We start from the raw sequence: 9,922 nt of genomic DNA on the forward strand, positions 1-9,922 counted from the left end.
GTAGAATAGCTTGTAGGAAGCTCTACCTGATGAATTAAAGCAGGGGTAGCGAAGAATAAGAGTGTATTCAATTGCCTGTACAGCAATGTAGAGACCAGCAACAAAACACGGAAATTGTAGGCAATAGTTAGAAGTGGAAAAAATAAATGTAATCTGAAACAAGGCTGCAGACCGTAATGGTTTGGCATTTAGATATTGCAGGCTAAAATATACTTAGAAATGATAGGGAAGGAAGAAATGATGATGGGATAGTTGTGTTCATCGGAAATAACATAGTGGCAGTAGCAAGAAAAGATATAACTACAAAGGGATAAAACAGAATCCATATGGATGGAGACAAATGATAAGGGATTGTTCAGTACTAAGGGTACACTGCAGACCATCAAATAGTGAAAAGGAAGTGGAGGGGGAAATATGTAGTCTAAGATGAGATAATGATATACATTATTAAATCATGGGAGATTTCAATTATCCCCAATTAAACTGACAGGAAAAGGGAGTGAAAGGGGAGAAGAGGGTGGCATTTTTAATGTGCAAGACTCCTTTGACGGAATATGTAAGAAGACCAACAAGGGAGGAACTACATCTTAGACCTAGGAACGTGAATTGAAACAGAGCAGTTATGTGTGGGAGAACACCTAAGACATAGTGATCATTCTATATTAAGGTTCAAGATAATAATTGAGAGATATGTGTACACAGACTAAGGTAATAGATGAGGAAAAGACCAGCTGTGATGAAATGAGGATGTAGCTAAAGGAAGGAAGGAATCTAGAAAAATATTGACAGATAGAGGTAGGGTACCCATGGGCACTATTTAAAGGAAAGAGTAATTGATTTAAGGAGAAAAATATTGCACTAAAAAATAACAAACTAGCCAAGACTATGATGCTTTGTAAAAACTAAGAGGTGAGTATAAAATTGAATATAAAGGAAAAGGTACATCAACAATAAACACAAGATAATAAAAGGAAATATGATGAGTTTAGGAAAGGTAAAAAGACCATTAGGAAGGCAAAACATGAATATATCAAAGAATATAAAAATTAAAGTATTCCACAGACACAAGTTTTTTTAAAAAAAGAATTAAGGTAGGGATACAGACAGTAAGGGATGAGCTGGATAATCGCATGGATAACACTGAAATTGGAAGGATAGCAAATGTATACTCTGCATCAGTTTTCACTGTAGAGGAAAAAGAAGTGACCACTATAGAAGTCAGGAGATATTACAATAGTCAAGATAGATACAATTCTATGTGAGAACATAAGGACACTCCATATGTCTTGGGGGAACCACATGTGTAGGAAGTGTCTCCATTTGCTTGAGCCCAAGCTGAGGTTTTCTGAGCTTGAAGAAGCAGCTGGAGTCACTAGAGAGCATCATGGAGGGTGAATGTTTCTTGGATCATATGTTGCAGAAGGTGGCCACCCCACAGGCAGAGTGTGTTCAGGGTAATCAATAGGTGGTTATCTGGAAGAGTAGGAAAATGCAGGAAATGCTGCAGTCTTCTGATGTGTGCCACTCTCAAAACCAGTACTCAGCAATGGAGACTGCTGGGAGTGACAATATCTTGAAGGAGTCCAGACCATGGTATCAATGGGCAAACATAGGCAGGAATGGCAAAGTGTGGTAATGCTATTGTAATAAGAGATTCCATAGTTAGGCTGTCTATTTCCCCAATTTTTTTGTTCTTGCTCTTTGATGTCTTGTTTCATGTTGAGCTCCTCTGAGTTGTCATTGTTATCGATTCAGCTTTCTAGATTCCAGCACTTTTTTTTTGTTTTGACTTACAGCACTGATGAATGTTCACTAATTTTCCTTCCTGACTAACCCATTCTGCATGTGTGGTGACCATCTCACTGAATGTGCGCCCCAGGAACACATCAGCTTCCATTGCATTGGTATTGTTAGCTGTTCCTAAAGCCCAGAAACCTTGAGCTTGAGTACAGTTGGCACATATAATCAACCAGAACAGCAGAAATATCCAGGACCTCCCATATCATGCAATCACCACACAACACAGGTTCAAATGTTTCCTTTCTTCCCCCCCCCCCACCTAACCAACTCAAATATCATACATTCACCTCTGAAATATAATTTTAGACCAGCTGTATCTCAAGGTAGTCTCCCTTTGAGGCTAAACCCTGGATTCCAATGTCTTTTTCACAGTCCACTAATCTGTCACTACTGAACTCAAATTGATACTGTGATAGTTTACATAATTGCCCCAGGAAAATAACAACAAATCAAAATAACTGGGCACACTAACCCACAGGTAAGGTACCAAATGAACAAGTTTAAACAGTCCTTAGTATTGAACAGCTAAAATTAAGTGAATTAAAATCAAAATACAAAAAGGAAATTCAGTACCTATGGTCCTGTCACTCCATCTGTCATCTTGTCTATCTTCATTGTGGTCAATACTCAGTGAGCAGAAACCCACAACAAAATGTTTAAGTACTTTTACTGAAAAATATTGTGTAGGAGGGAAAATAATTATCCAGAACATTAATAGCTGACACCCTTTGGTGAATTCTAAACCAGTGGTTCTCAAACTTTTTTGGTTGATGGAGCTTCTTTCAAATGGATTAGTAATCATGGACCTCTCCTCTATCTAAATTATAATATAAACTCCTTGTACATTTACATTTCTGAATGTAAAGTTCGTTTGTGCCCTGTTAAAGGAACTTGAATTAAATTTTGCTGGATGTGAAAACTTTTATGCTACCTTCAACTGAAAGGTTATTCTACAGTTTCAGCAACATGCCTGTTGAATTCTTCACATGACACCTCCCTGCTCTCCCTGGAATGGGATTAGGCTTGGTGGCTCCTATTGGGAAAGACAGGAACCAAAGCCATGACTCCTTGGGTGATGAGGGAGAGCGAGAATATGATAAAACAATAAGAGGGTGTATGATCCATGTCAAATGAATTCTTCAAGCAAGAACCAGGCCAAATACAGTAGGTTGAGAGAAGTGAAGAGGAAAATAAGACTGGCAAAGAGAGAATATGAGAATACAGTGGCAATTAATTTAAAATATAATCCAGGAACATTTATCTGGCATATAAATGGTAAGCAGTAGTAAGAGGCAGGGTGGGGCCTGTTGGGAATAAAGAAGTTGGCATATGCCAGTGCAGGGCAAGGCTAGAATACTTCCTGTTGGCGTTTACTAGGGAAGAGGATGCAAACAAAATATCGGTAGAAGCAAAGATGGTTGAGGAAATGGATGGGATGAAAATTGATTAATGCCCCGGATATTGGAATAGAGTAAAATTTCAACATTTGCCAATAATACAAACCTGGAGGTGTGGCAGTAAGGATGATACCAATCAACTGCAACAGGATGTAGAAAGGCTATATCAAAATGGGCAAACAAGTGGTAGGTGGAATTTAATAAAGAAGTGGAAGGTGATGCATTTTAGCAGAAGGGATAAAGAGAGGCAATATAAGCTCTGGCACAATCCTGAAGATTGTACAGTGATAGAGGGACCTGGTGGTTCATGTGCATACATCTTTCAAGGTAGCAAGACATATTGAGTGAGTAGTTAGTCAATAATGTGGGATCTTGGGCTTCATTAATAGAGACATTGAGTGCAAAAACAGGGAAGTTATGCTGAACCTTTATAAAACTCTGGTTAGACCACAACTAATGTATTGCATCCAGTCCTGGTCACCACTCTTTAGGAAGGATGTGAAGATCTATGAGATGGTGCAGAGGAGTTTTACAGAATGGTTCCAGGGTTAAGGAATTTAGCTACAAGGTTTAGTTGGAGAAGCTGGGATTGTTCTCCTTTGTAGTAAAGGATAGAACTGTACAAGGTGATGACAGGATTAGATAAGATAGACAAAGATAAGCTCCCATTAGCTGATGGTACAAGGATTAGGGGGCACAGATTTAAAGTTTTGGGCAAGAGATGCAATAGGGATGCGAGGAAGAACATTTTTACACCGATTGGTAACGACACTGCCTACAAGGGTGGTGGAAGCGGAGACGATCAATGATTTCAAAGGAAATTGGATAAGCCATTGTGGGAAATAAACTTGCAGGATTACAGGAATAGAGCAAGAGATGGGACTGCCTGGAATGCTCCACTTGATGGGCCCTATGGCTCCTCCTGTCTTGTAATGCCTCTGTCTCATGTTTGTAAGGAAGATAGCAGTCTGTGGAAACCTCAACACACAATGGAGGAGATTAGACTCACTGACACCAACTTCAAAATTTTTGCATGATTCTGTGCATGTTTGAACTCTGTCGGTTTCAATGGAGGAATAATAGTGAATTCTGGTAGTTTCACCATCATCCAAGCCAAATAATTTAGGAGGTGTTTTTAAAGAAGGTAAAAGGAAAAGACTTGCATTTATATAGCATCTTTCATGACCAAGATGTCCCAAAGAACTTTGACCGTTATGAAGTACCTTTGAAATGTAGTCGTTGTGGTAATCCAAGAAACATGGCTGCCAATTTGCTTACAGCAAGGTACCAATAATAACAATGAGATAAAGGTCAGATTTTTTTTCAACAAATGTTAGTTGAGGGATATTCACTGGAGAGAACTGCACCACTGTCGTCTTTATATTGTGTTATGGCATGTTTTACCTCCACTTGAGGGCAGATGAGGCCTTGGTTTAGCATCTTGTCAGAAAGATGGCACTTCTGAAAGCTGAATCCTGCATCAACCTAGATTGTGCTTAAGTCTTTGGAGTGAGATGAACCCATAGCTGCCTTCCTGAGGTGGCAGTGCTACCACTGAGCCAAAACTGACACCCAAGATAGAGTGGTGAGAACATGGAACTCGCTGCCACATGGAAGAGATTGAAGCAGATAACTTATTTAAGATGAGGCTTGGTGCGTACATGAGGGGGAAGATAATAAAGCAATGATGGGCAACCTAGACTAGTGAAGTGGGCTGCATGAGTGGCCCTCCTCCTTCATCTCAGTGGGCCGCAAGATTGAAATCGGGCATGTGCACTAACCATGACCCTATGAATAAGAATTTGCGGGGCGTGCTGATTGAACCGTAGCAGCACTTTGGACATGAGGGAGCACATGGCTCTCGCAGTCAATGTTGCGTGCAATTAGCACGCACCTCACCTCATGAGCCCTTGCTTTGCGTGTGTATCACTTTCGTAATACCGGTAGGAAAATAGCTACGTGGACCAAAACCAGCAGTATCTGGCAACCCTGCATGTGGACAACGGTCAACAAAATGTCTCACGGGCTGCAATCAGAACCCGGATGAGCAGCATGTGGCCCATGGGCCACAGGTTGCCCACCACTGGAACAGAGGAATATGGGGCAGGCAGAAAGAGGTAGAGTTGAGGAGACTCTGATGGAGTTTGAACACTGGCATAGATCACTTGGGATGAATGGCTGGTTTCTGTACTGAAAAATGTAGATGTTATGTGCCTGTTCTAGATGCCGTTTTCGAGTACCTAAAATGTAAACATTATGAAAAAGGTGAGAATCTAGATAAATGATATTTTCAGGAAATGATTGCCTTGCTTGAGAAATGACCTATTTGTTAACTTCTATCCTGATTGTTTCATAGGATCCAAAACGCCATTTGGAGGAGCATGTGGATGTTGTGATGACTTCAAATATAGTGCAGTGCCTAGCAGCCATGTTGGATACAGTTGTATTTAAATAGTGAAGTGTAATGCTATAAAGTACCAATGCATCACTATTTTTTTTGGATTGTATAGTTTAAATTGGATGTCTTGTAACGCGGAGGCTGCTAAAGGCATTACTTACAAAAAGCATAGACATTCAGCACCATTACAACATGAGCTGTGAGCAACGGTGCAGCACCTGTTATTCTTTTGAATCATTTGTTAAGAAGATGGATCTAAACCTATTTCTTATTTTTCTTTTTTGTAAAAAAAATTAAGTTTAACCTTCGTATCCAAGTTTAATTTTGGTATTTTGTTAATGTAATTTTCCTTTGGTAGATCTCAAACTATCAATAAAATAAAGTTAGACCTGTATTTGTACTGTAACTTCAATGCCACGAAAATCAGACTTATGCTATCTAAAACGGATTCCGTCATTTTTGATGACTTCAAAATGAAATGCTGCAGGATTTTTAAAGCGCCAAACCTCAACTAGGCACACAAAAGGAGTTATACATTTCCCTGATCCTTCCTTGTTTATTGAGAGCTGTTCAGCGCTGCAGAGGTAGCACATGTCTAACACCTCTAGGGTCGTAGCTGTGAATATGGCAGATGCTAAGGTCAAACTAGAATCTCGTCTGTGAAGAATGACATTTCTCAACCAACTGCTTGGCACAAAGAACGTTAAGGTACATTAACCCACTAATTCATGAAAAAGAGGCGCACAAGATTTTTTTGGGGGGTGGGGTGGAAATGTTATCTGTTGTGATTAACCTTGATACAATCCAGCCATAACTTGCTACGATTGGCAGCTTTGAACTATGATACTGCGATCATTAGAGATAATATTTTAAAAATTGGCTGTACCACTTATTTGTAGATTTATATTTATGTTTAATTAATAGATTTATATTTTCAGGGGAAAAAAATCTAAAGAAACACTTTTTTAAAAAAAAATTATCTTTGAGTTACAAGTCTCTCACTCTTGGTACGGGTTACATTCCTGCATGATCTAAACATTTAATTATTCCAATATTAAACTTACTATTTCCGCCTGGAACAAGGAACACATATAGCGATCTGTAATTTTAAAAATGCAACTCCAGAAAGACTGTAGATAATTTATAATATCGCTAGATTTCGTAACATTAGCCATAATATTATCAAAGGTTTTTTTGGAGTAAAAGCCACAATTCGGAGGAAAACGACAACTTCAGTGGGGATGTGTTTTTTATATTATATAATGATCCCTTCATGACGATGTTGGGTAACTCACCGGCGATTTCAACATTGAAAATCTATGTATTCTTGTTGCTGAAATAGGTTATAAGAAAATTGACTTTTTCCCTACTGTTTGAAAAATTGTTTTCAAAATGTTATAATATTCTAAATTACAGCTCGCTGTTTTAGAGGAGGGCGTTGTCTTGTTAACCACTTCAAAGTTTTTCAGTATCGTGAAAAAAAAGAGTATTCAGTCATTAATTCTCCTGCTGGTGCATTTTTCCAATACTACTAGACAGCTTAAGCAGTAATTATGTTCCGAAAACTGGATGGAAACCTCAATGGCATAAATTTTCAAGCAGTTGTTGAAATATAAATTTACCATATTTATGTTATGTTGAAATTTCTGGTCATTTTGCAATTAGTTTTTATTACGACTATATAGCTATTCGTAATGGTTGTATATGTTTTAGTATTAAAAAGCAAAGGCCAATACCGAGTGAGATATTAGTGCAATAATACAAAAATGTAATTAGTAATATGAGCAAAGTAGACAAATTGCAGCAAATGCTACTTGTAGAAACTTCTCAAATTCACTTGAACCCATTTACTCTTCCTTCGGCTGGATATACACTTAAACTGTTTTAAATCACTCGGGTCTAAGTTGGAATGTATTCATTTGTACAATGTAAGCCAAAAACAAAACGACTGTTGACAAGAAATCACGTTCAATTATTCCTAGGAGTTGGTGATATATCAGAATACCGTATCCTTCACTTTTTATTTTAAAATGGTGAGTGGTAACTGATTGATTAAGTTTAGGGAACAACAAATTTGCTGGGTCTCTGGGATATAATGGCCCAGAAAAGTTACTTTTAAACTCAACCTTGACATGAATTTAATGCCACAGCAATTGAGAGCGATCCAAATCTCGAATATGGAACTTCGCGTGGTATTGATACAGGATCACCAGCATCGTTGATTGTACTTGGTTTCTAAATAAATTCCCTAAATACTGAATTCATTTTGTGTGACGACCTTTGATTTCTGTAACGTTTAGACACTATTCTTCAGTCTTTGTTAGCTGTTTTTCATCATCTTAGAAATAGGTTGGGACTTGCAGAGTTATTAATTTAACGATGCTAAGTGCTTGTAAATACTACATTTCCGCTCGAGTAAAAAAATAAAGCTTATCGTGGAGCTAGTGAACCCGGAATGCAATTGCAAGTACCATTTTAGTGGAGCATTTTTTAGCGATAAAACCTGTCAGTGTCCACCATATCACGGGCTCTTTCACACAGAAAAATAATTGGTCCTTTTCAAGCTGTGCTGCGGAATATCACGGGGGAATTCTGTTATTCACGAGGAATAATTATTTTTAAAAAAGGCCATTTTCATTGACTGCAAAGCATCCCGACTCTTAGAAGGGCAGAAAACACAATGCAGATTGTCTATATTTTACTAAATATGATTGGTTCAGTGTGAAATTGTTTAGCTGATTGCATTCACTTCATCACATAGAAAAGCTGATGCGCACCAACTAATCTTTGTACCTGTCTCAAATATTTTGCATGAATTCGGAAAAAAAACACTTCTGAATAGGTAAATTGGTACGTATAGTTAGTGTAGATTAGAAATCTCATACTAATGATACTTTGCAAAAAGGTTATGGAATTCGTGATGGTTGACAGTTTATAAATTGAGCATAAATAAGATATCCTTAAAACATTAAATCCCTCATATGCTTATTAAACTAATGATTTTCAAGGTATATTTAAATATATGTTTTGTCAGTCGCTATTGATAACGTATCGCCATACGCGTGTACTATTGTGAATTACTTTAGAGATGTGTGCTCCAAACGGCCGTGAAAGCGTGGCGTTTATTAACAATGCAATCCTTAAGTAGCCTTGAGGATGTTTTAGGTATAACAAGTTTATTCCCAGTGCTTTTCCCAGGTCATTAGAAAGGAAATGAACTGAGCACACGTGTAAAATTTATTTAGTTCTTTACATTTAAACATTATTTTGTAACTTCACAGTTACTTAATATTTAAAAGATCAGAATGTTCTCTATTTGCTGAAAACCGTGATTCATTAATATTAGATTTTTACTGAAAATCTCTTAGGATTTGTTTTGCGCTATGGTGTTTGATATAACTTTTTGAAGTGAGAAGTTAAGAATAGATAAATGTTTTAGAAAACAGTATAATCGGCCTGTTGATGCTTTTCTTCGGTTATATTTTTGCGCTTCTCAAAAAATGGGGATTTTTAAAAAAGCTCACAGAACCATTAAAAGATACCCAAAGGCTTCACTGTGCTATGTGCGTGTCTTAAATATTTCAACGATGACCTCATGAAATACACATTAACTACTCTGATATGTACCATTGAAGTCATTCTGTAAATTGTCCGCAAATACGAAAGCATCGTTTGAACATCAGATCACAAAAAGGGCATGTCCGTAATACTGCTGAATTGCGAGAACACCGCACTTCAAATAATGACTATTTCCCTATTTATAGTTGAATACTTTTTCCTGCAATTGAACTGTCTCACTTAACTAGTTTTTGCTTTATGATCTTTAAATAAACAGTATTTCGGCAATACAGATGTGTAAAAGCAAATTCTGAAACAATTTAATGGGCCCTTATTCTTTGCAGCTTAGCCCAATTGTACCCATAGATGCTTTCTGGCTGCAACACTGTCCAAAAACAGGGGGAGGGAAGGTTGCTTGTTAGTAACACGCAGACTGTCTTTCTAAAATGAGATCATCTTGCAATTTGCCATCATTGCCATTAGGACTCAGGTGATTATCCTAATTAATGTCTGTCTAATTAAATTACTGTCAGCAGTTAACCAATAGCAAGAGCTGTTTCATTAGCTGTGCAACCGGGAAGATCAAAAGTGAGTCCTTCCTTACTATTGCAAAGTGTCAATTGGCCAATCGCTTTTTTTTGGGGGGGGGGCGGGGGGGGAACTAGTACAAGCCTTTGTGAGAGTGCTTAAAGAATTGCTTTCAAGCGGGTTGGGCTTTTGCATCTGCTGTTGAGGGTTTCTATAGGGTGAAGTGCTTACTTATTAAGCT

The 9,922-nt window shown here is 37.9% G+C and overlaps 1 protein-coding gene across 2 annotated transcripts in view; it reads left to right on the top strand.

The window, feature by feature from the left end:
- The window catches only part of psmd14 (proteasome 26S subunit, non-ATPase 14), a 122,168-nt gene extending 116,179 nt beyond the window's left edge, over window positions 1-5,989 (top strand). For both annotated transcript variants that reach the window (XM_078552270.1, XM_078552271.1), the window contains exon 11: window positions 5,554-5,989. In XM_078552270.1, coding sequence (XP_078408396.1) covers window positions 5,554-5,652 — 99 coding nt within the window. In that variant the 3' untranslated portion in view covers window positions 5,653-5,989. The remainder of the gene's footprint in view (window positions 1-5,553) is intronic.
- The last annotated feature ends 3,933 nt before the right edge of the window (window positions 5,990-9,922 follow it).

This window comes from Cetorhinus maximus, chromosome 11 (genome assembly GCF_964194155.1).
Source record: "Cetorhinus maximus chromosome 11, sCetMax3.hap1.1, whole genome shotgun sequence".
Taxonomy (NCBI): Eukaryota; Metazoa; Chordata; class Chondrichthyes; order Lamniformes; family Cetorhinidae; genus Cetorhinus; species Cetorhinus maximus.